At 45.7% G+C, this 25,269-nt stretch overlaps 1 protein-coding gene and 1 long non-coding RNA gene across 5 annotated transcripts in view; one reads left to right on the forward strand and one right to left on the reverse strand.

Moving 5' to 3' along the window:
* The window catches only part of FRS2 (fibroblast growth factor receptor substrate 2), a 67,872-nt gene that overhangs the window by 31,045 nt on the left and 11,558 nt on the right, over positions 1–25,269 (forward strand). For 3 of the 4 annotated variants that reach the window (XM_077338782.1, XM_077338784.1, XM_077338783.1), the window contains exons 2-4: positions 15,365–15,465; positions 18,203–18,294; positions 18,676–18,862. In XM_077338782.1, the coding sequence (XP_077194897.1) occupies positions 18,229–18,294; positions 18,676–18,862 (253 nt within the window). In that variant the 5' untranslated portion in view covers positions 15,365–15,465; positions 18,203–18,228. Of the gene's footprint in view, positions 1–15,364; positions 15,466–18,202; positions 18,295–18,675; positions 18,863–21,503; positions 24,737–25,269 lie in introns of those variants that run through there. The other variant, XM_077338785.1, reaches the window with a different exon arrangement.
* Positions 17,885–21,520, reverse strand: LOC143838055 (uncharacterized). Its single transcript, XR_013231213.1, has 3 exons — positions 21,358–21,520; positions 18,787–18,891; positions 17,885–18,337 (listed from the first exon to the last, which is right to left on the reverse strand). It is a non-coding gene; the product is annotated as an uncharacterized LOC143838055 (long non-coding RNA).

A 25,269-nucleotide genomic window follows, 5' to 3' on the forward strand; every position in this document is an offset into this window, starting at 1 on the left:
ATATGATGGACATGCAATGTGACTTGTTCATGGGGGAGGCTGCAGAGGATTGCTGGTAATTAAGCAGTTCTGCAGGGCCTGCAAGATGGAGCTCTTCTGCCAGGCGTTTGGTTGAGGCCGGGTTATGGAAGATCTGGCCCCTCCTCCGGTGCCCTTTGGGACCCTCAACTGTTGTCTCCTGACATTGATGCCTGCCTGCTACATTTGTCTAAGCTTATAGGACAGCTAGTATGGGGATTTATTGGGATGGGGGTGGTTGGTTAGGAAGGGTGAGAGGAGTTTTTAAAGGTTTTGATTGGTTTTACCTTATTGTAATTTTATGCAGTTGTAAACCACTGCAGGCCAGCTGTGCTGGGAGTAGCAGGATAAAAATAGAACAAACAAATAAATAAAATTTGCAGTTTTAAAAATATATTTCTCTGTGATAGGGGTACAATATTTGTGAAGGATGTGTGTTGGAAAGACAACTTGGACAGTAATGTGAGACATCCAGAAGGGCAGTCAGTCACTGCCACTGTCTTAAATTGATCAGTGAAGACTAAAGAAACAACTGTGAACATGGTTAAATCCTTGGAGTAGCATGAACCTAATTATTAAGTAGGTAATATATAGGTAATATCTAGAAGAAATTAAAGCATTTGAAAATGCTATCACTGTTGAGCTTATAGACCAGTTTATTTTCAGTGTTTAAAGTAGCAAAAAGGTCCATTATGTGTGAAGTTTGTGACCTGTGTGACTGATGCAGAATTCATGTAAATATGTTGAATATCTGTTTGAAAAAGTGCTCCATATTGCCTAGTCAGTTGAGAATTTAATTTTTGCTATTGTGAAATGATTCAACAAAGGTTCAAACTTTATCAGAGTAAGATGTTTCAGGAAGTTAACGTTCTTTCTTCAGAAGGTTGGATTTTTGCCCTTAAACTGTGAAGTCCAACTAAACTGCAGTTTTTTATCAGCTGTTTGAAGGATTAAAATGTGATGTTAAGGCTAGGGAACAAGGTCTTGCCTCTTCTGAGACCTTTAATAATACTGGCATTTGAAGAATGTGTTCGTAAACTTCCAAACTGCATGTAGTTTCTTTCATGTTCTGAAAGCAGCAGCTGTGGCACTTACTTTTGAAGCTTAGTAAAACCTTACTTTGTAGAGTCCTTTCAGTAGTTGAAATTTCTTTGCATGCCAGTACAAGAACATTATAACATACACAAGTTAAGTATTAAAAGCTTAAATTTACTAATGCTTCTAACAAGACGTGAGTGTTTAAAAATGGCAACCTAGTACTGTTCTAGTAAGTTTCTTCTGTTCATTGAGAGGAAAGTCTTGGTTCTTTAGTGCAGCAGTCTGCAACCTTTCGGCTGCCACGGACCGCTGCTCCGGAGAGTGGGGAGAGGGCAGCCCGGGGGCCTGCGCACGCGTGGCAGCCCCAGTGCAAACGCGCGTGCGCGGACTGCTACGCACGCGCGTTTGCGCCCGGCAGGGGCGCAAACACACGTGCGCGGCAGTCCGCGCATTCGTGTTTGCGCCGCCGTCATGTCAGCAGCCCGGCTTCGCCTCCTGCCCCCTCTGGGCCGGCAGCAAATCGGCCGCCAAAGCCCAGTTCCCAGTTCAAACATCTGAGAGTTGTCTAGTAAATAAAGAAAAAGAGAAAAGAAAGAAAAAAAGATGTGGACGCTGATGTCTTCTTCTGGGACTTGGGTGATATTGTTGACTCCAGAGACTAGTCTAATTTCGACGGATCAAATTTGGCCTCTGGTACTCTGCATAGAGCTGCCAGAGGATGGGGGTGGGGACTTGTACATCCCCCCTTTGCACAGACCACACTATTCACTGGTCTGCCCTCACCCAGTGCTAGAGACTGCATCCAGTTGTCTTCTTACGACATCCTCTTGCCCCGCCTCCAGACTCTTGGCTATTTTGGTTCAGCTGCTCGGGGCCAGCCATTTAAAACTAACAGCTGAATAGCATGGGGTCCACCAGTCTTAACAGTTGACTAGCAGTCCCTCTGAACTGTTAGGCTTAAATGGCAGTGACCTATTAAACCTCTCAGTTTCACTTTCGCCCCTATGTTGGCTACTGGAGAACCATCTGAGCTAAGCCATTAAATCCCTTGGTTTCATTGTCTCCCGTTCAAAGGGGGGGGGAGTAACACAAGCAGTGCCACCCCACCCTGATCAGTCATACTTCAGGGCAACCAACATTGTTTCCACCCCATGTTCAAGCCAGAAGCTAGACTGACTTTGGTCCAAGACTGAAACTTCATCTAGGTATGCTGTGGCGGCCCTTTCAACCAGCTTCTCCTGGAACAGCAAATGTGATATGAGGCAGTAGCTGGCAGGGTCCTGCAGATCCAACAATTGTTTCCTCAGTTGCAAGTGAACCACTGCCTCCTTCAGCCCCTTTGGTAATTTCCTCTTTGAGAGGGAGAGATTGATAATCTCCCAGGTGGGGCCTCCTATCCTCTCATCACTCGTTTTAAGTAATTGTGAGGGGCAGGGATCTAATGGGCATGTGGTTGGCCTTACTGAAGCTTTTAGCCTATCCACTTTGGTTAATGTGAGCCACTTGAAGCCATCAAATACTCCATCCAAAGGTGGCCAAGGGCCTTCAAGTTCCCTTACTGTTTCAGTAGCTGGGGGAAGGTCATGGTGTTGTGTCAACATTTTATTTGCAAAATAGCAAATGCCTCACAGCTGATATCCAATTGACTATTGTTTTGGTGCCCTTCTTCAAGGGCAGTAAGAGACTGAACTACTCTAAATAATTGTGCTGGGCACGAGCTTGCGGATACCACGCAATCTGCATAAAACGTGTGTTTTACTGCTTTAACTGCCATCTCATTGGTTCTCATAAACATCCTATAGGAAGTTCTTGAAGCTTCATTGCGAGTTTTCCTCCAGACTTGCTCTAGTCATCTCAGTTCCCTTTTTTTCTCATGTAGCTCCTCTGTATACCAAGAGGCCCATTTGAGGAGGGGGCAGAGAGAACCTCAGGAAGCAATCTCATTGACAGTTGCCAACATTCGGCTATGCTAATCGTTGACCAGCTCTTCCAATATGTTACTAGGGGACATTGGAACCTGCAAGAGCATTCAGGAATTCTTCTGGATCCAGAATCTGATATACAGACTGTTGTAACAGTAGTCTGTACAATTGAGAAACATTTCCTCTGGTGGTATGGGCTGGTGGTTATTGCGGGAACATGTTAGGTAGAATGGCTGCCTTGTGAGAGGGACCAGAAAAATCCCAAATTCCCCACCTAAGTATCAGCCATTCCATTTTTTTCCCAAAACTTTGCAGCAAAGCAGTTTTGTAAAGCTCTATGGAATACTTTTAATGAGAACCAAATTACCACTCAGTTGTACGCAACTCAGGGAGAATTGTAAAATGGATGTTTGCACACTGATTTGCTTCATGTAAATCTTGTACTCATTTACCTGAAAGATTGCTGAGACTTGGAAAAATTAATGAAATTACCAGGATGATATCAGCCATCTTAAACTGGAGTTTCTGAACTACGATTATATACCCATCTTAATTTAGTCAGCAGCCTTGTCAGCCTTGCTCAAAAAAGACCAGTGATGCCTTTGCCCACCTACATATCTACCTCATCAGCACCATGTTACAGCTTGTTCAAATTCCTCTTCAATCTGATATGTGATTGCTTGTTAATGTATGCGTATATTATATGTAGGGTGTTGTGCACACACTAAGATTTTGGTTGGAACGATGACGATGATGATGATGATCATCATCATCGTATTATTGTTGTTTTGTTGTTGTTATTAATTTGTGTATTTATTTATTTGAATTTATTGGCTGCCACTCTCAGCAGAGCTGGCTCATGGTGGCTTACAAGATAAAATAAATAAATACAATTCCCTAAAAATCCCCCTAAAACACAGTAGTTAATAAAATACAATCTGACAAGAACATGATGGCAAACCAAACCCCCACCTACCCCTGCTGGGGACCAGGGAAAACAGCTGGCCACCATAGATAAAGCATGGTGGAGTACCTCCTCTCCTTACTTCTCCTTTGGGGAGCCCACAGATCTTCTCTTTGCCTTGGCCACAGCCATAGACCTGATGGAAGAGCCCTGTTTTGCAGGCCCTGTGAAAAGCCGAACTCTCCCGCAGGGCCTGCAGCCCCTCCAGGAGCTCATTCCACCAGGTAGGGGCCAGGACTGAAAAGGCTCTGGTCCTAGTTGAGGCCAGGCGAGCCTCCTTGGGGCTGGGGATGACCAGTAAGCTGGAACCTGCAGAGTGCAAGGCCCTGCAAGGGGGGTGGGCGGCATAGGGCAACAGGCGGTCTCGCAGATACATGGGTAAGGCCTTAAAGGTCAGTACCAAAACCTTGAACCTGATCTCTGCCACAACTGGCAACCAATGCAGCTGCCTCAGCACAGGCTGGATATGGGCCCTCCAAGATGTTCCTGTGAGGACCCTAGCAGCTGCAGTTGGCACCAGCTGCCATTTCCGGGTCCGAGACAAGGGCAGGCCAGTGTAGATTCTGGCTTAGATTCTGGAAACTCATGCCAGTGGCAGTTTCCCCGCTGCTAGTTTAAGACAGAATCTTTTTTACATTCAGACAAGCAAGAATCATGATATCAGCTTTGTTACCTATAAAAATAATATTGTCAAGATCTTACAATTTAATGGAAGCTGAAATTTTCCTTTTTAAATAAAACTCTCAGTCTTTTATTCAAAAGATGGCTTGTTGTCCAGTGGCTGCACTTAAGTCATGAGTTTGTCAGTTTTAGTCCTCAGGCCAACATGTCTGAGTTTCTTGTTTTTGTAATTGCATTGTTTCAGCAAGACTTTTCCCTAATGGTGACCATTCTATGTTTTTATTACCAGTTTACTGTATGCAGCGCACATTGCAGCAAAGCAGGGTTTAAAAGTGCCTCCAGCTCTAAATAAAATGTGGATATGTTTAGGACTCACAAGGAATTATGGGAAAGGGGATTAATTTTAAAAGCTCAGCTCCAAAATCTTCTCAAGCACTCTGTGAGATTTTAGGGACTTGAGCAGACTGATATATCTCCCTTTAATTTACACTTTGCTATCTATGCCTTTTGGAGTGTAATTTAGTTCTAAGCAGAATTTTTTGAAAGTTCTAAGAATTTGTTTTTGCTCTGCTTAATTTTCAAAGTAGAAATTCCCTGCAGTATGTCAAGGCTTTCATTTTGTCTCTAGGTGCCCTGCCTGTGCTGCATTTGTCATCTACAGAGATGAGTCAGTTGTCGTGGTTCGGTCCTTGGTGGCTTGGGAACCGGACCGAACCCCGCCATCAGAGGCGCCCGCGATCACGGAGGTAGGGCATGGTGATCATAGGCAAGCCGGCAGCTGGGCGCCCCACCCGATCGTTGAGGTGGCAATGGCCGCTAAAGAACCTCAATGTCCCCCTCCACCTTTTGACAAGGGCCCGGAGATGGCCCTTTGTTCCAGGAAAATGGGCCATCAGGAACCCCGGAAAACCTCGCATATGTGCATGAGTCATGATTGTATCAGCATGTTCCCTCCGCAAGTACTGGGTGGGGCAATACAGCCTAAGGAGGTGGGTTTTGTATAAAAGGGAGCTTCCACCTGGAGTTCGGTGGAAGCTCTTACTCCATACCAGCGGACTCCACGTTGCTGAAATAAAGCTTGTTCCTGTTGTATCGTTCACCAGGCCTGGCGTGACGTTTTCTTCAAAGGGGCACCCTGTTTTTTCAGTTAGCAAGCGGGTCCCCGACATCGTAAGAGCTTCCCACCGAACTCCAGGGTCGGCATCGCATCCGAGCGCTTATCGGGACGGATCCAGAGATGGCGTTTTCAAGCAACGGGGCGGTCTCGACCCCCACGAACCCCGGGAACATGAGTTTAATGTCCCCGGGAGATTTCCTCCGAAAATCGGGGGGCCAGGAGCAGCTGTCCGGGACCCCGATACCCTCGGCAGCGGCGGCCAAGGGAAGGCGCCGGGCCATGGGGTTCCCAAGCACGGCGGGGAGCGCGCCGAGGTCTGGGGGGTTGGCCCCAACCTGGGACACCCAGCTGAGGCAGGCGCTTCGCCCGGTAGGACCTGAGGAATCCCTAGAGGACCTGCGGCGGGCCATGGCGGACTTGGCCAGGCGCTTGCAGGCAGCTGAAGCCCGTGAGCAAGCTCGGGCCGGGCCCGGAGGGACTGGTAATACAACGGCGGAGGGGATCGCGTCGAGTGAGGACGTCTCCAGCGACGAGGACGAGCCCGGCACTGGTGAGCGGGCCCCGGACCCCGACCCGGAGCAGTTTTCAGTCCCGAGTAAGCGAGACGGCCAGCGGAGAGGCGAGACAGCAGAGGATCTCGGGGGAGCGGGTGAGCCGACGGGGCGGCGAGAGCCGGACCAACGCAGGAGCGACGTGCAAGGCAGGGAGCGGCACGGCGTCGTTGGGCAAGTTGGTAGCCGGTGGAGCGGAGCAGGACGAGACGGCGGACGCCGAGAATCCCGGATCCGGAGGGGGTCGGACTACTCTCCAAAACGTTCCCCCCCCAGAGCTTAAGGCGCGTTTCGACGGGACGCCGGACGACCTCCCGCAGTTCCTCCTCCACGCGCTGACGCATGCCCGGAGGTATGGAGACCGGTATGAGGACTCCGAGGACTTGGTCTGGGGGGTGGCCTCGTGTCTCCAGGGCAAGGCGGGTCAGTGGTACCTAGGGTTGGCCGAGCGCGGCGACCCGGCAACTCGGGACCTGCAGGACTTCGTGGTCGCGCTCCGCCGACGATTCCAGGACCCCCAGGCTGAGGACAAGGCAAAGAGTCGGATCAAGGGACTTCGACAGGGTACTAGGGGGGTTATGGACTATATAGACATTTTCCGGAGGGAAGCAGGCAAGGTGTTCTCCTGGAACGAGGAGACCCAAATCGAGTACTTCCGGGAGGGCCTTAACCCGAAGCTCAGGGAATGGGCCGTGATCAAGGGGACGGAAGAAGATCTGTCTACACTGGAGGGGTGGTGTTTTGTGGTCGCCAAGCTGGAAGCCAGCCTGGGTTGGGCCGCCGCACCCCCCCGGGAGGCCAAAGGCGGGTCAGCCGAGGCGCCGAGACCGGGCCCCGACAACTCTCGCCCCAAACGACCCCCGAACCCCGAGCGGGAAAGGAGACGCCGGGAAGGTCTGTGCCTGAAATGCGGGGGGTCAGGACATTTCGCAGCAGCGTGCCAACGGCAAGGGGGGGAGGACCGCGGGCTCTCCCAGGGGGGAGGTGCGACACGCCCCCAGCAGGCACGCCGGGCGGAGGACCTCCGCAACGAACCGGGAAGCGCCCAGGCGACGGGAAACGGCCAGGACCTGCTGTAGACGGCGCCGGGCAGCAGGTCCCGCGGTGCGAGGGAAAACCCCTACAGCATGAGGCGCGACCTCCGAACGTGGTAATTTTAGAGCTCCGGAACCCGGAGAACGGACTAAGTTGGGTGGGGGAGGCTCTTTTGGACTCTGGATGCGACCACAGCATGGTCCACCCCCAGATAGCCCGGGCTTTGGGGCTACCGAAGCGCATTCGGAAGGTTCCCCTGGTTTTCGTCCAGATGGACGGCAGCCCGATTCAGGGGGGACCTTTCGGGGAGGAGGTGGGTCCTATCGCCATCCACATAGGGGACCACCAAGAGCTGCGGTGGCTGATCCAGGTCCCCGTAGCGGGATATCGGGCGGTGTTGGGCCTGGATTGGCTGAAGGAACACAACCCCGTGGTGGACTGGCGGGCGGGGACCCTGAAGTTCGACTTGACGGTGGGTGCACGGCATCGGGTCCCCCACGAGAATTCCAGCCACAAGAGGATGGCGGCGCGTCCCAGGGGAGCGGCGGCGGCGCAGCAGGAGATACCAGAGCCCGAGGTCCCGCCAGAGTACCGAGACCTCGCAGCCGTTTTCAGCGAGCGGGAAGCGGACGAGCTACCCCCACACCGCCGCACGGACTGCGCTATCAACATCCCAGAGGGGGCGGTACTACCCAAAGGGCGCATCTACAAGATGAGTGAGGGTGAGCTCAAGGACCTCCGGGAGTTTTTGGGTAAAAATCTGGCCCGAGGTTTCATCCGGCCCGCTTCCAGTCCCATGGGAGCTCCAGTCTTGTTCGTCCGGAAAAAGGATGGGTCCCGACGGCTGTGCCAGGACTACCGGGGCCTCAACGCCATCGCAGCGGGGAACGCTTACCCCCTCCCGCTGATCCCGGATTTGCTGGCCCGGCTGGGCAAAGGGACTCTGTTCACTAAGCTGGACCTAAGGGAGGCGTACTACCGGGTACGCATCCGGGAGGGGGATGAGTGGAAAACAGCGTTTAACTGTCAATTGGGACAATTCGAATTTAAAGTGATGCCGTTCGGTTTAAGCGGGGCACCTGGGGTTTTCATGAGTCTAATTAATGAGGTGTTGCAGGACCTTCTGTTTCAGGGGGTGGTTGTTTATTTGGATGACGTCCTGATCTACAGCCAAGATCCCCAAGAGCACGTGACCCTGGTGAGGGAGGTGTTAAAGCGCCTGCTGGCAAACCACCTATACGTGAAGCTGGCTAAGTGCGAATTCCACCGTCCCTCCCTGGACTATTTGGGCTACCGCATCTCAGCCCAGGGCATAGCTATGGACCCCGAGAAGGTGCAGGCGGTGCTGGCCTGGGAAAGGCCCCGCACCCGGAAACAGCTACAAAGCTTCCTGGGGTTTGCTAACTTTTTTAGAGGCTTCATCCCCAGATACTCCTCCGTAGTGGCTCCCCTCACGGACTTGCTAGGTACCAAGGGGAGAGGTCCTCGCGCCACGCGGCCCAGCGCAGCGCTCGGCTGGAATGAGAAATCGGAGGCAGCGTTCCTGGCCCTCAAGCAAGCTTTCGCGTCTGAGCCCACGCTACTGCACGTCGACCCAACCCAGCCGATGGTGGTACAAGTCGACGCCAGCGACGCAGCAGCCGGGGCGGTTCTCCTGCAGCGAGACAAGGCGGGACAGCTGAGGCCGGCGGCCTACCTCTCACGAAAATTCGCCGAAACGGAGCGGAACTGGTCTACCTGGGAGAAGGAGGCGTTTGCGATTAAGTTCGCCCTCACCGAATGGCGGCATTGGCTGGAGGAAACAGAGGAGCCGTTCGAGGTCTGGACAGATCACAAGAATCTGGAGGCGCTCCGGCAACCGCGATCCCTGAACGCCAAGCAGATGAGGTGGGCGGAGTTCTTTTCGCGGTACAATTTTAAGCTTGGTCACATCCCCGGCAAAGAGAATTTCCTCGCGGACGCCCTCTCCCGTCTGCCGCATTATGGGGAGGGGTACGCTCCCTGCACCAGGTCCGTGTTTGGTGAGGAGCAGCTGGGACGGGGGGTCGTCACTAGGCGTCGGGCCAGGGAGGAATGGGAGCCCGACCCGGCGACCGCCCCGCTCCGAGACCGCCTAGTGGCAGCCTACGGGACAGACGAGGAGCTGGCTGAGCTCCGGGACTCTTTGATTTTGGACTCCGGTCTCTGGCGGAGGGGGGAGGCTGTCTACGTCCCGGAAGGGCTACGACGGGAAGCCCTCAGCCTCTGCCACGATGCTAAGACCGCCGGGCACTTCGGTTTCGTAAAATCCTGGAAGTTGGCCCGGCGGCGGTTTTGGTGGCCCAGTCTGCGGCGGGACACAAAAGCTTACGGCAGCGGTTGTCCTGTCTGCCTGACCTGCAAGCCGGGGGTTGGCAAGCCGAAGGGTCTGCTGCACCCGCTCGAGGTCCCGACCCGGCCGTGGTCAGTGATCTCCATGGACTTTATAACAGACTTGCCTCCCAGCAAGGGGAAAACGGTGATCTGGGTGGTGGTAGATCTATTTTCCAAACAGGCCCATTTCATTCCTTGCGCCAGTGTCCCCAGTGCTTCACAGTTGGCTCGGATGTTCCTGGATCACGTGTTCCGACTGCACGGGCTGCCGGACAAGGTGATTTCCGATCGGGGCTCACAATTCGTGTCCCGGTTTTGGCAAGCTTTCCTGCGCCTGTTAGACATCGAGCAAGGGCTGAGCTCCGCTTACCACCCCCAGACGGACGGGCAGACCGAGCGGGTTAATCAAGTACTGGAGCAGTACTTGCGGTGTTTCGGTTCCTATCATCAAGACACCTGGGTGCCCCTGCTCCCCCTGGCCGAGTTCGCGTACAACAACGCAGACCACAGCAGCACGGAGATGTCGCCTTTTGCCGTCGTCTACGGGACAGACCTGAGACACTTCCCGGAGCTTGGAGAGGTCCCCGCCCGGGAATCGGCCGACCTTCGCGAGTGGGGGAAGCGTGCCGGGAGCTGCTGGAAGTCGCTGCAGGAGCAGCTCCACAAAGTCAAGGCAGCGCAGAAAGAGGACGCCGACCGGAAGAGACGACCAGCTGAGGAGATCCGACCGGGGGATCGAGTTTACCTTTCCACCCGGAACCTACGGTTGAATTTGCCCAGCAAGAAGCTAGGCCCTCGGTTTTTGGGGCCTTTCGAGGTCTTGGCCCCGATCAACGAAGTTTCGGTCAAGCTTAAGCTCCCCAAGAACCTCCGGCACATCCATCCCGTCTTTCACGTGAGCCTTCTAAAAAAAACTCCGGACGGTGACGTTTGGCACCCCGTGTTTTCCCCGCCAGCGCCCGAGGTCCTGCCGGGGGGGGAGCACCACGAGGTGGCGGATATCCTGGACTCTAGACTCCACAGGGGGAAGTTGCAGTACCTCGTGGAATGGAAGGACTTCGCTTTGGGGGACCGGGAATGGGTCTGGGCAGCGGACGTCCTTGCGCCCCGACTCACTGAACGTTTCCACAAGCGGTATCCTGGCCGTCCCGGGGGGTTGGAGAATGGACCTTTGGGGGGGCAGAATGTCGTGGTTCGGTCCTTGGTGGCTTGGGAACCGGACCGAACCCCGCCATCAGAGGCGCCCGCGATCACGGAGGTAGGGCATGGTGATCATAGGCAAGCCGGCAGCTGGGCGCCCCACCCGATCGTTGAGGTGGCAATGGCCGCTAAAGAACCTCAATGTCCCCCTCCACCTTTTGACAAGGGCCCGGAGATGGCCCTTTGTTCCAGGAAAATGGGCCATCAGGAACCCCGGAAAACCTCGCATATGTGCATGAGTCATGATTGTATCAGCATGTTCCCTCCGCAAGTACTGGGTGGGGCAATACAGCCTAAGGAGGTGGGTTTTGTATAAAAGGGAGCTTCCACCTGGAGTTCGGTGGAAGCTCTTACTCCATACCAGCGGACTCCACGTTGCTGAAATAAAGCTTGTTCCTGTTGTATCGTTCACCAGGCCTGGCGTGACGTTTTCTTCAAAGGGGCACCCTGTTTTTTCAGTTAGCAAGCGGGTCCCCGACATCAGTTCACTATTTGATTACAGTGATTCTTACTTTTAAAAAAAAGTTTTACAATGGAAATGAAATGGTACTAGTTTTAAAGCTGGCCTTGTTCCTTAAATGTCTAGGGAAAACAATGTCTAGCATTGATACCTACAGTATGTAGGTCAAATCTGAAAGAAACCATCAGATGATTTACAAGCTGTGATTCAAGGCAGCTTCTTTCTATGCTGATCTTGTTTGTTAGGTACAGCAGTACGTGCAGGAATTAACTTGAGGACTCAATATCCAGAGATAAGCTGCAGAAGCAAATGCATTTTTCAGTCTGCCTTATTACTCAGTGCATCCATGAATGATTACTTTAGTTGCTGGCCAAATCTGTGATAACTGTCTCTGGTGTTATCCCATCACTTTTGTATGCTCTGCTCTGCAGCGGATGAAGCTTGTTTCAGCAAATCTTTAGGAACAATTGGCAATGAAAATTGGGTCTTGCTATGAAGTTTTATTTCAGTCTCAAATAGGCCAAAAATAAATTAGATATTAGTTTGTATGGGATGGTTTTTAAGACTGTGCTCTACAGTGGAGAGTTTGGATGTGTGTGTGCTCTGTAGAAAGCTATCAGAACTGTGTGTGTAAGCTTAGAGAACACCAATTGAGCCTTCCCAGTGCAATTTAATTATGCAAGATGAAAGGAATGCCTGTTGGCAATGAATTTTTACTTTAAGAAAAAGTAATGCTTTACGCAATACATATAATTAAACAGTTTTCCAAACAAGACATTTCTTAGTCATAACAGTGACTGTATAATAGAAGTCAGGTTCTGATCTTATTAATTCAACACACATGGACTACATTAATTTATATGTAATACAGACTTCAGTAGAGCTACTCAGTTTTCACTTGCGTGACATTGAGAAGAACTGACCCAAATATTTGTTTAAAAAGAGACAGGCTATGTTGCACAAATGAAGGCGGGGCTTAATAACTAACAGTGATGCAAAAACGAAGATTTATTTATTTATTTATTTATCTATCATACTTCTATACCGCCCTCCCCGGAGGCTCAGGTGTTCAACAGAGCTGTGGTAGACTATTGGTAATTGCACCATTGTGTTGGTTTTCTTGCCGATTCCATGAAAGGGGAACGCTACTTTGCATGAACAACTGGACGTGTAGTATTATCTAAAGGCTTTTATTTTATTGGCCCATATTGTTTTACCCACAAGAGTTGAACGGCTGTGTAGTGGTATGACATAAGTTGCTTTTAAAGTGTTTAGTCAAGGGGAATTTTCCCCTTTAAAAAAGTTATCTGCAGTGAATGTGTGCACATAGTATATGTATGAGACACTGCCTGCTGCAACATTAACCACAGTGGGCATAACAGTGCATGCCCAGTTGCTGCTGTTTGAAAGGAACAGGTGCCTGTTCAGCAGGTTGGACCTACATGAACTTGATGTTTAAAATCCTACAAGTAAACAAATCAGTTTTAGCAACAAAAGTACTGTCTGTCAGTTTTTTAACTTAAGGAATTGATCACTTGCCCCATGTTGAATTATCCATTTTCTTTTCTCTCCCTCCCACCCTCTATTCCGTATCAGCCACCACTTATTCCAATGCACCACAGTAGAACAATAATAGTCAATCATAGAATCATAGAATCATAGAGTTGGAAGGGGCCATACAGGCCATCTAGTCCAACCCCCTGCTCAATGCAGGATTAGCCCTAAGCATCCTAAAGCATCCAAGAAAAGTGTGTATCCAACCTTTGCTTGAAGACTTCCAGTGAGGGGGAGCTCACCACCTCCTTAGGCAGCCTATTCCACTGCTGAACTACTCTGACTGTGAAAAACGTTTTCCTGATATCTAGCCTATATCGTTGTACTTGAAGTTTAAACCCATTACTGCGTGTCCTCTCCTCTGCAGCCAGCAGAAACAGCATCCTGCCCTCCTCCAAGTGGCAACCTTTCAAATACTTAAAGAGGGCTATCATGTCCCCTCTCAACCTCCTTTTCTCCAGGCTGAACATTCCCAAGTCCCTCAACCTATCTTCATAGGGCTTGGTCCCTTGGCCCCAGATCATCTTCGTCACTCTCCTCTGTACCCTTTCAATTTTATCTACATCCTTCTTGAAGTGAGGCCTCCAGAACTGCACACAGTACTCCAGGTGTGGTCTGACCAGTGCCGTATACAATGGGACTATGACATCTTGTGATTTTGATGTGATGCCTCTGTTGATACAGCCCAAAATGGCATTTGCCTTTTTTACCGCTGCATCACACTGCCTGCTCATGTTTAGTTTACAATCCACAAGTACCCCAAGGTCAATCCTTCAACACGCTATGCTCAAGCCTTGCTCAGTGCAGTCAATCAATACCTTTAATGGCATATAAAATACATAAAACAGTATAAATGTAAAATTGATACAAAATCACAGCACCATTCAAATGGAATATAAAAAGGCAGCAGCACATGTAAACAGTTTTAAAGAAGCAATTTGGAATTAACCTCAATAACAGTTTCTACCTTTTTAGTACTGGGATCATTGCCCTTCAGGGGATACTGACATATATCTCCTTGTTTGCATTAATTCTGTTCTGCAGGATGGTTGAGAGAAATTTCTGGTGGGATACTTTATGAAAATGGCATTCTAATATTATGTGCAATCTTGTATTGGGCAAACCCATACCACCTCTCATACAAAGGGATATGATGATAACCTTCCATATAGAACCATAGAAGGAAAGGCATTGTTGCGAGCTAATATAAAGTCCCTACACTGAGAGGGAATGTCTAAGGTGCAAAAGTAATCAGCCATTTTTCCAAACTGGGTTGGCAGTCCAATTCTGGAAGCACAACAGACTGCAGGCTGGGATGGAAAAAGTTTATGGTACTCAAGATCTAATAATCTCTGTTTAATTGAGTGAAAAATAGAGGGTTCATGAAGGTGTAACAAGGAATCCAAAGACATCCTGATTTGATCGTGTTTGGATTTGATTACTGAAGACCAGATAGATCTATGAGGATCACTTATTATTTGGAATAGTAAACTTCCAGGCTAATATCTAAAATATTTTTAACCAATATTTAAATGATATGAGCCAGGCTTTGGTTTCCACAAGATTCTGACCCAGTTCAGCACAGATGGAAAAATTAGAAATACATTTAGGGGCTCCCAGTATTTGATGAAAGAAAGAAGCTTGGACAGCTCAGTGTAGTTATTGGATGGGGATATAGCTAGATTTGAGTCCAGCAACACCTTAGAGACCAACAAAACTTCCAAGGTCTAATCTTTCAAATGTCAAAGCTCCATTAATCCAATACCAGACTGGACAGGGATAGTACCTGCACTACTGCTTCTTGATGCTGCTTCCAATGAGCCTGGGAAAGTGGCAACAGCAATCACCATGCTGCTCTGAATCAAGGTCCATGTGTACATCTATTTCTTACTTGCTGTGAAGGGTATATACATTAGACACATGTGCAATCTTTAGTTTTAGCTATTATATTTTACAATTATGTTGTAGGGAGCCAGTTTGGTGTAGTGGTTAGGAATGCGGACTTCTAATCTGGCATGCCAGGTTCGATTCTGCGCTCCCCCACATGCAACCAGCTGGGTGACCTTGGGCTCACCACGGCACTGATAAAACTGTTCTGACCGGGCAATGATATCAGTGCTCTCTCAGCCTCACCCACCCCACAGGGTGTCTGTTGTGGGGAGAGGAATGGGAAGGCGACTGTAAGCCGCTTTGAGCCTCCTTCGGGTAGGGAAAAGCGTCATATAAGAACCAACTCTTCTTCTTCTTCTTCTTCTTCTTCTTCTTCTTCTTCTTCTTCTTTATACTGATACTACATCGTTCTGTTCTGCTGATTGTAGAACATTTCTTGTACACTTTTAATGGAGAGTAAATTCATGTTTTAACGGAGAAATTTTGGCTACCTTAGTTTCCTCCTCAAATTATTGTCTGGTGAGAGCTGTTATCTGTCTCAGGCAAGTGGCAAATAGCAGAACTTGCAGAATTATTAAAATGTAAAGAATAGCCAAAATAAGTCTTCTTTATGGAATAAGCATTTGAATCTTGGTTTTCTAGGTCAAGTCGCAGTTTGTGTGGAAGAACAGCACAATGTTTTGAAGTATGACCGAAATACTGATGCTGCACTGGAGGCTAGGAATATTAATGGCCAAATCTAGGTGAGTTTCACTTTAGGCAGATGTTTTTTGCTTGTTTTTAAAATATTTTATTGGATCAAAATGATCTAATGCAGGAGTAGTCAACCTGTGGTCCTCCAGATGTCCATGGACTACCATTCTCATGAGCCCCTGCCAGCGTTTGGGAATTGTAGTACATGAACATCTGGAGTACCACAGGTTGACTACCCCTGATCTAATGATCTTTTCCTGAAAGTAGTGGCGTGGTGGTGGGGGGGGGGGGCGGCAATGAGGACTCTTGCAGTCACTCTAGAGCTGCCTTTTAAGTAATTATTTCCTGGAGGAAGGTTTCTTGGGGATTCTTCTAGTGTGAACACATGAAACTGCCTTACATTGCATCAGACCCTGGATCCATCAGAGTCAATATTATCCACTCAGACTGGCAGCTGCTCTCTGGGGGCCCAGTCTTTCACATCACCTACAGCTTGGCCCTTACTGGAGATGCTGGGGATTGAACCTGGGACATTTTGCATGCTAAGCAGATGCCTTATCACTGAGCCCTATAGTCAAAGCCATCACTGCCTGATAGATATCATGCCATTTCTGACACTAGCCCTTCTGTCTACGTGCCCTTCTTGTCTACAAGACTACACAGTACTTATGAAACTACTAGACAGTGCCGATAAATTGTTCACATCTGCAGTGACTTAGATTCCATGGTTGTTTCAGTTCAACATCAAGATGCTACTGGAGCTCAGTCCAGTTGTCATTGTATGGATGCCTTTCATTTGGTAAGATCTGATGAAGTGGACAAGCTGTTTAAAAATGGCAAGTCACCCAATTCTGGGCTTGCCCCTTGCCATTCTTGGCTACTAATATTGTACCAGGCTGGTTTGGTTGAATGGGTCCAGAAGGTAATAAAGGCTTCTATGAAGGAGGGTATGTATTTTCCACAGCTTTAAAAGAAGCAGTTGTGAGGCTCCTCCAGAAGGTATTTCTCGACCCAAATGACCTAAATAAGTACTGCAAGATTGCTAACATGGGGTTTTAATGGGGATTTGTGATATTGTTACCCGCCACGAACCGCAAGGTGCTCAATTTCAACAGCCTTTGTTGCCCTGACTGATGATGTTTCCCAGGAAACTGACAAGGGGAATACATCCCTGTTGATTCTCCTGGACCCCTCATCCACTTTTGGTACCATCACCCATAGTATAGTTTAGTTGGGTGGGTGGAGAGGCTCTGCTGTGCTGGCTTTGCTCTGCTTGACAAGGTAATTCCAGGAGGTGATGTTGGGGTACTGCTGCTGAGTTTTGTGGCATTTATACTATTGGGCCCACCAGGTTCCATTATCGCTCATGCTGTTTTAACATTACATGAAACTGCAGAAGTCATATAAGGACTTGGAGTGAAGTGTCACCAATATGCAAATAACACTCAGTTCTAGTTCTCCCTAGCAGCTGAGTAGGTCTGTGGAAATCCTGATTTGGTACCTTGAGAAGGTGACAGGATGGATGAGACTGAAGCTTAATCTAGACAAGACTGAGAATCTGTTACGGACTGCGAAGTCAGCCTGTCTTGAAGAGAATAGTCTCATAACTTGGAGGTGCTGTTGATCCTGGCCTGTGGTAAAAGATTAAGAGCTACCCTGTGGCATTTAGCACCTTTTATAACCTTTGGCTGATACCAGCCAAAAAGAACACAAATGCTGTTTGTCAGAAAGTGTGAACTGGTGATCAGTACTCCAATTTCATTTACGTTATATTACTATAATCTGTTGTACATAGTTCAGAAACTTCACTTAGTCTAACATGTGACAGCCAGGCTGTTTGTCAGGGGATTGTATCAGTCATGTGTTGAAAGGTCTCCCATAGCTGTTAGCTGTTTTTAGACACAACCCAAAGTGCTGGTTCTTACATTTAAGACCCTAAACAGCTTGGGGTAAGGATATCTGAAGGACCATCTCATCCTGTAATGTCTAGCCCACCAGCTCTGTCTCCCAAGCCCTGCTTTCGGTTTCTCCCTACTTGAGAGCCAGCTTGGTGTAATGCTTAAGGGTGGTGGCATCTAATCTAGTAAGCCAAGTTTGATTCCCTGCTCCTCCACATGCAGCCAGGTGGGTGACCTTGGGCTAGTCACAGCCCTGCTGTTCTCACAGATCAGTCCTGTCAGAGCTTTTTCAGCCCCACCTACCTCACAGGGTATCTGTTGGGAAGAGAAGAAGGGAAGGCCACTTTGAGACTCCTTTGCATAGTGAAATGTGGGGTATAAAAACCAACTCTTTTTCAAGAGTGTGGTGGGTGGTTGTTAGACAGAGGGCATTTTCAGTTGCATTTTGGGATGCTCTCCTACTTGAGACTCACCTGAACCCTCCTTTACTGTCTTTTAGGTATCAGGCCACAACATTTCATTTTACCCAGGTTTTAAATTATCTTTCCAGCTGTTTTATGGTATATTTTTAGTCTGAAGTCTGTTTTATGCAGTTTTGTATGTCTCTGGGCTTATTTTATTGGGTTGTGTGTTTCTGTGCTGGTGATTTATTTTAATGTAATCCCTGCTCCTTAATAAGTATTGTCCATCAGTGAGAGAGGCAAGAAAGTGCTGTTCCTCTGACAGAAATCCCTTCCATTGGGAGAAATTACCTCTGGATTCATCCCCATTATTCTTTTTCCAGTCATAATTCTGCCCTTTGCTAGTTTTATTTTTTAACAATTAACCACCATTTGCATAGATTACTTTCCTCTTTTTCTTAAAATTGTTTTCTTTGCTTTGGTTGTAGCAATCACATGGTCTTCTGAAAAAGTCATGGGTAGCTGTTGTAGCTGTCCAGATAAAGAAAATGTCCCAGATAACCATCGAAACAAATTCAAGGTAAAATTCTGTGTGGAATTTTGTTGCTTTGATTGTCTGAGTTCTGTTTTGCAATGACAGGGAAGAAGAAGGAATGTTAGTGATTTCGATGGTAAATTTCAGTTTTCTTCTGAAGTATGTGTGACCTGTATATTCATGATCCCACTACAGAGAGAAAATAAAATCCACTGGTAGTTTTACCACAGATCCCTGCCATTTCATTAACAGTGGATAACTTATGCTGCCTGTCTCTCGGGAATATTGAGGAGATTTCAATTTAAAAGCCTTTGTCCAGTTGATTGTAATGGGATACGTGGTTTTAATTACCTTTAAGTAACTATGACGTGATTTACCTTTAAACTTGCAAGCATTTAATGTTGTGTTTAAAAAAATATTTTATAGGTTATTAACGTGGATGATGATGGTAATGAATTGGGTTCTGGTATAATGGAACTTACTGACACAGAACTCATCTTGTATACTCGTAAACGGGATTCTGTCAAGTGGCATTACCTTTGTCTGCGCCGCTATGGCTATGATTCCAACCTCTTCTCTTTTGAAAGTGGCCGAAGATGTCAAACTGGTCCAGGTATGTATGAAGCCTCTCATTTCACAAATCTGCAAGTGAAATTCAGGTGCAAAGTAAAGATACATTAGCTGTGTTTGTTCTGTTTTAGAAGACTTAAAATAGCCTGATTTGCTTATAACTTACAGAGGGATGGAATTTACAATGTAAATTGTTCTGATTTTTTAGAAAGTTAATGAAATTTAGCTTAGTTCTGTATTTCCTAAAGTGATCTTTAAGTAATCATGGAAGTTTATTGAAATCACCCAATAGGAAGACTACAGTACTGAATTCTCACTTAAGTAATTCTACTGAAATGTGCTGAATAAATTCATGTTTTTATAGCTCATGATTTAGTGACTTAGAAGAATACACAAAATGCATTAGGAAGAGCTGCTCAGGGTTATACAGAGAGTTTATACTAGCTCAGTAGAATCCTTGAACTTCTGTAACTGACTGTCATGCCGTCCTTTTGAAATTTTGCATTTTTTGCACCATGTAAGATGTTATGGAGATGTTCTCCAACTTGAGGGGAGTTGGTGGGGAAATGGACAGTTTTCCAAATTAAGGGAGATAACTGGTGGGCTCCTCCAAGGATCTATATTGGTGGCAACTTCTATTAATCCACTCCTAGTTGATCTGGAATTATGTGTGAACAGTGAAATGACCAAGTTTCCAGATGATGCCACATTTTTCAGGTTGGTGAAAACACAGGCAACTAGGCAGAATGATAAAAGTGGCAAATAAAAAATTGCACAGTAGAGCAGAAAACGAATGTCACATTTACACGGATGAGGTTAGTGTGATGGGCTGTCAAGGGTTAATGCCTCTCAGGCTGAGAATCTTTGAGTGACATGCTGTTCAAACAGAATTCTGTGAAGAGTGTTAGTTAAGATATGACAGTTGGGAATTGACAATTGAAGAAGAGGCAGTTTAGCACTGTCTGAGGATTGGGAAAGAGGCAAAGAGGAGTGAAAGGATTCTGAAAGTACCCTGTTCAAACCAAAAAGGGACAGAGCTTCTAGACAAGAGGAGTAATTCCTGCCTCGTGAAAAGGGAGAACTCTTTTAAAAGGAGTGATCCCTGATCTGTATATATAGAAGGATTTGGGAAACTTGCCTGTACATTTTTGCCTTCTAAACAAGAATTATCAGTGAAACTCAGAAACCTATGCTTGCGAATAAAGGCAGAAACTGAAAAGAAAGCCTTTCTCTCTCTTCTGTGCTATTATAGAAGTAAACAGGTAATTTTTATCTCTTCCCTCAAGTACCTGAGCTGAGCCAGCATCAAAATATAAAAATATCTATTATAATGTGACAGGGTGGGACAACCATAGATAAACAAATCAGAAGAAAATAGATGTAGGGGTTGCTCAGTAAGAAAGAAATAAGAAACAGAAGGAAAGATCTCGTGAGTGAGGGAGGGAAGAGAGTGAGATCGCCATAGTTTGCCTTGGTCATAATGATCCAGGTGTTAGGGATATGATGAATAGTTCAATCAGGATACCAGCTGAATTGTTCAAGCAGTGAAAAAGGCAGTCTCCTGCATTAGATAATTTTCAAATTCCAAAACTGGATGAAGTCTTTTCTCTCGCATTTGGCACACTGCCAATAATGGTAACTGATCTCCCTCTTTCTGCTGCTTTATGTTTATGAGTTTTTATTAAATTCTTTAATAATTTTAAATGTAAGTTATTCAAGGGTTTTTATGTTTACTGCCTCGGGGATCATGATTCAGTAGGAAGACATAAAAATATCTGTGTTCATGTGTGTGTGTGTTTGTGTGTGTAGTACTAGCAATTAAGCCAATTATGAAAAAAAAAATACACCAGACTCTGGAAAACTGTTGTGGTAAGGGCTGGCCAAAAACCCATCACCCAGATAGGACCCACCCATGGCACTATGTGCCTGCCTCCGCCACCCTTCGCCTCTGCCATCGCTGCTCATCTCCAAGTTATAAAGGAATTTGAAAATTATCATTATTATGTAGTGCAGAGATTTTGGCATTGGCATACTGTGTTAGCTTCATCTTAGAAAGGATATTGTTAAATGGGAAACATAAATGCAGAAATGCAAATCCAGAATTATCAAAAATTGATAGAAATTTTATGGCGCTGAAAGACAAATACATACATTTTGGACTAGAGCCATAGATGCTTATGCTTCTGACAAACAGTTAATTAAGTCTTGTGAAGTTTAGAATAAGAATTGCTTGCTTTTTAAGGCAGTCACACTCCTGATTTATGTTTGCTGTAGCAGATTAGCATGACTCCAGATTAGCATGGTTAATCAACAGGATAGAACATTCTCTCAGCATGGAATGATTAAATGTATAATTCATCTTATTTTAGAAAATTAAATTGGGACATCATAGAGAGGTGAAATGTGTTAAGGTGTGAAGAAAGCAGGGAAGAGTTTTTTTCTCCCTCTACCATGTTGCTTGACCTTGGAGACATCCAATTAAAGTGATGGGTAATAGATTCTATAAAATGAATAATTTCTAATACAGTTCATAATTACATTTTGGAGTTTGTTGCCATTCATTTAGATGTCTTTAAAAGAAGATAAGACCAATCAATCCACTAGCCAGCTATGATGGCAAAGTAGAATCTTCATCTTCAGGAGCAGCATGCCTATGTTGCCAGTTGATGGGAGGGGAGGCAGTAACAGCAGTGAAGAACAGCTTTTGTTTTCCTGCCCTGCTTGTTGGCTTTCCTGACTCACCTAACTGGTTGGAAACAAGAGGCCAGATTTCAGGGATGCCAGACTCTTTGTATGACCTGTGTTATTTATTCACTTTGTTTATAGTCTGCCTTTCTTGCTTAAACACAAGTTAGATTAGAAAATTTTAAATTTAATAGGAACAGTATAGAATACAAATAATATTTATTTATTTATTTGATTTTTAGCCCACCACTCCCGAGAAGGCTCGTGGTGGGTTACAACAGATAAAAATTCCCCAATAAAAACCCATAAAATACACAGTCAACAATAGCCTATCCAATATCCATGACAAATGTGTCGACATAAAAACAACTAACCCCCCCCCCTAAGTAACATTCTGAGGGTGGACATGAGGAAACCAGATCTCAAGCTGCCAGTAGCATGATCCAGGAAGGGGGGGGGTCCAATAAAATTAGGTTGACGAATTAGAAAACAGTTCATTGAAATAGTATACAACATGGCATGTCATAAACAGTCCAGAAACTGAATTACAGATGTCAGGAAACCATACAATAAACAGTGCCACAAACTGTAGCCCTAGTCCCTCTGGGCAGGTAATATCAAACGTGCACTGTTGATAACCTTAAAAATGTATTAAATTGTTGATGAAGATTTTGTGGCTGAATATCAGGATAAAGCTGCATCAAGGGGAATGTTCATTCAGTCCTTCATTGGCCCATTAGGTTTTGTTGTAGTGTTTGAAAGCAAGTGTGTCTGCCTGGAAACATATACTTATCAACATTTTGGATGTCATTTTTCTTTTATTAAGTGATTAAAGGTGACAAACATATGGCTTGTCTGGTGTAATTACAAAGTATTATCTGGCTCTCCAACCTTTTATATACAACTTTTCCTTCTTCTATGAAGGATGGTTTTTGGGATGTTGGTTTACTAAAGAATAAAGATAAAATTTTAAGTATAATGGCTGCCATTAGTTCAGTACATGGAAAAAGTACATATGGACTATGGCTGCAAAATATCATCTCTACTGGTGGAGGTCAAATCAGAATCAATCTTCTTTAGTTATCAGTTATACATGTTACAGACTGTTTTATGTATCGTTCTCTGTTATGATGTAAACCGCCCTGAGCCTCCGGGGAGGGCGGTATATAAGTATGATAAATAAATAAAATAAATAAATAAATGTGGAGTGGGCCTCCCTAAAGAGGTCAGTAAGGAAGAAAGGATGTTTGCGAAACAAATAAAATCCTGTGAGAAGTCAGAAAGTTGCACTATTCTGCACATAATTGCAGCTAAATACCAGGGCCTGTAAGATGGAGCTCTTCTGCCAGGCGTATCGTTTTGGGGGGGGTGGTGACCAGAATTAAGATCAGTGGGTCCTGCCCCATGTTGCCCTACGTTGAACCTGTGGGTTAACTTTCCCAGTTAGTTCGGTGTGTACATGTTTGTTTTCCTCACACAAGACAACTTGGTGTAGTGATTTAGGAGAATGCACTTCTAATCTGGCAAGATGGGTTTGATCCCTCACTCCTCCACATGCAGCCAGCTGGGTGATCTTGGGCTCACCACAGTACTGATAAAGCTGTTCTGACTGATCAGAAATATCAGAGCTCTCTCAGCCTCACCTACCTCACAGGGTGTCTGTTGTGGGGAAAGGAAGGGAAGGAGATTGTAAACTGCTTTGGGACTCCTTCAGGTAGAGAAAACCAGCATATAAGAACCAACTCTTCTTCTACAATGTTGGTTAGCTTCAACTACTAGTGTATTCTCTCCATGGCATTGGAGTGCATTGCCATAATACAATTGTAAGCTCCCATATTTACAAACATTAGATGATCCATCAACTAAAAGGCACAATTTAACATCTTCCCCTTGAATGTAGTGAAAGATCAATTCTTACAAAACCCTTGGAGGTGGTTCTACAGTTGTAGGGGGCCAGATACTCTTGCCCACATACTATTTGACTGTGTTAAATTATCAAAATATCACGTCCCTCTTGGAATAAATGTAAATTGAATGCAAATGAGAAACTTGCTGTAAGCAAGGTGATAAATGAGAAGAATTCATCCTGTATTGTGAGAATATCTAAGTTTCTGTTAGAAGTTTCTAAAGAAAATTCATTGTATATGAATCAAGTAGTGACCAAATACATTATTCAAATGGAGAATAGTGTCCAAATAACTTAGAGATGAAGTTGACTTAAAAGTTGGTATTTTGTATATTGTATTTCCATATGTGTACTCCATTGTGTTATTATTGAATCTAGCAACTATGTCAGTAAAGATATTCTGATTTGATCTCAAATTTAGCTTTTCCTTAATGGACTTTCTGTTTCTGTGGCCCAAATGTCCTTCATCTTAGGAATCTGTATTGTATCACAAACAATTGTAGAAATATTTTTCTTTGAATTTATACGATTAATTGCCCTGCAGTTTGCAAGGTTTAAATTTCTCCTGAATTGTCTTTTGTCTATCAAGATGGTAGTTCTCTACATGTTCTGGGAAGTCCTGTATTTCCTCGCTGAAAAGATTAGCAATTAAAAAAAGAGAGAGATCTTTTCAATTATTCCCTGAAATGCACAGCAACAAGGGAATTTGTATGTGTTGTAGGACATATATTTGGTACATGCTGTGTATATAGAGGCTTGGCTAGTGCTTTACATGTGCCTGCCCTAGACTTAACCCATCATCCTCTACAGTGTACTTTGGCTACAAGATAGATACTTGGAATTCCTAAGCTGATGTGGCTATGTGATCAGTTGTACCTCAGAGTAGAAAGTGTTGACAAATGGTGCCCTATGTTAAAAGAGGTAGACATGAAAAGCACAAGCCTTTCTACAAAATGACCACAACTGCAATCAGTAACCCAAATGGAGATGTAGAATGATGAAAAATAACTGTTAAAATTAGGAATATTTTAAACATATGCATAAAACTGACTTAACTGCAGCATCCTGGAACATTTCTGACATTACAGTTGATAATTTGGCAATAAACTAGAATCCGAGTTCTTCTTTATTGCCTCTTTATGCTCGGTTGTTTCTCAGCGTGCCTAGTTGGAGTGTCTGAAGTAGAATAGGTACTGTAGTATTAGCATGTTAGATAAGCTGGCATTCAGCAAAGGCACACACACTTGTTAACGAGAATGTCAACTTTAACTTCATGCTTTCAATGGAAGAAAAATCCAAAGCTACACCTGCACGGGTTACCTGATGGTAAGTTGGGCTCCCTCTGCTGTTCAAAGGCAAAGTGGAACAATACTGCAGGATAATCTATGGTATTGGCTACTTTGTTTCTCTGTCTATCTGTCAGATCAAAACAAAACTGGCTTAGTCTGTTTCATCCAAATGTTTTATAATCCTTCATCCTAAATCCTCACGTTAATCTGGGTCTCCTCCCTGTGTTAAACCCTTCTTATGGATTTGTGCAGAAATCTTTGGCAACTGTTTTGGCCTTATGTTGGTAATTGAGCAGAAACTTTAAAAGCATTTCTTTACTCTGTTCCTACAAAGGTGACTGCTTTCCAAGAAACGTTTATTTCCTTAAGTGTGTACCAAGCAGTCTCTTCTATGTTCTGTTAACTTTGCCCTTTTAAAAATGCGTGCATAAAGGTTTAAAAACTTTTTTTAAAAGATTGTTTAACTTTGTGTTTAATTTGATAGTTCTTTCTGTAACAGGTATGCACTTAAATGGACTCCAGCACATTTTTAAATTGAAAATGTCCATTTCCCTTAATTATCGAATGTAT

The sequence above is a fragment of the Paroedura picta genome, chromosome 5 (assembly GCF_049243985.1).
Source record: "Paroedura picta isolate Pp20150507F chromosome 5, Ppicta_v3.0, whole genome shotgun sequence".
NCBI classification, from domain to species: Eukaryota; Metazoa; Chordata; class Lepidosauria; order Squamata; family Gekkonidae; genus Paroedura; species Paroedura picta.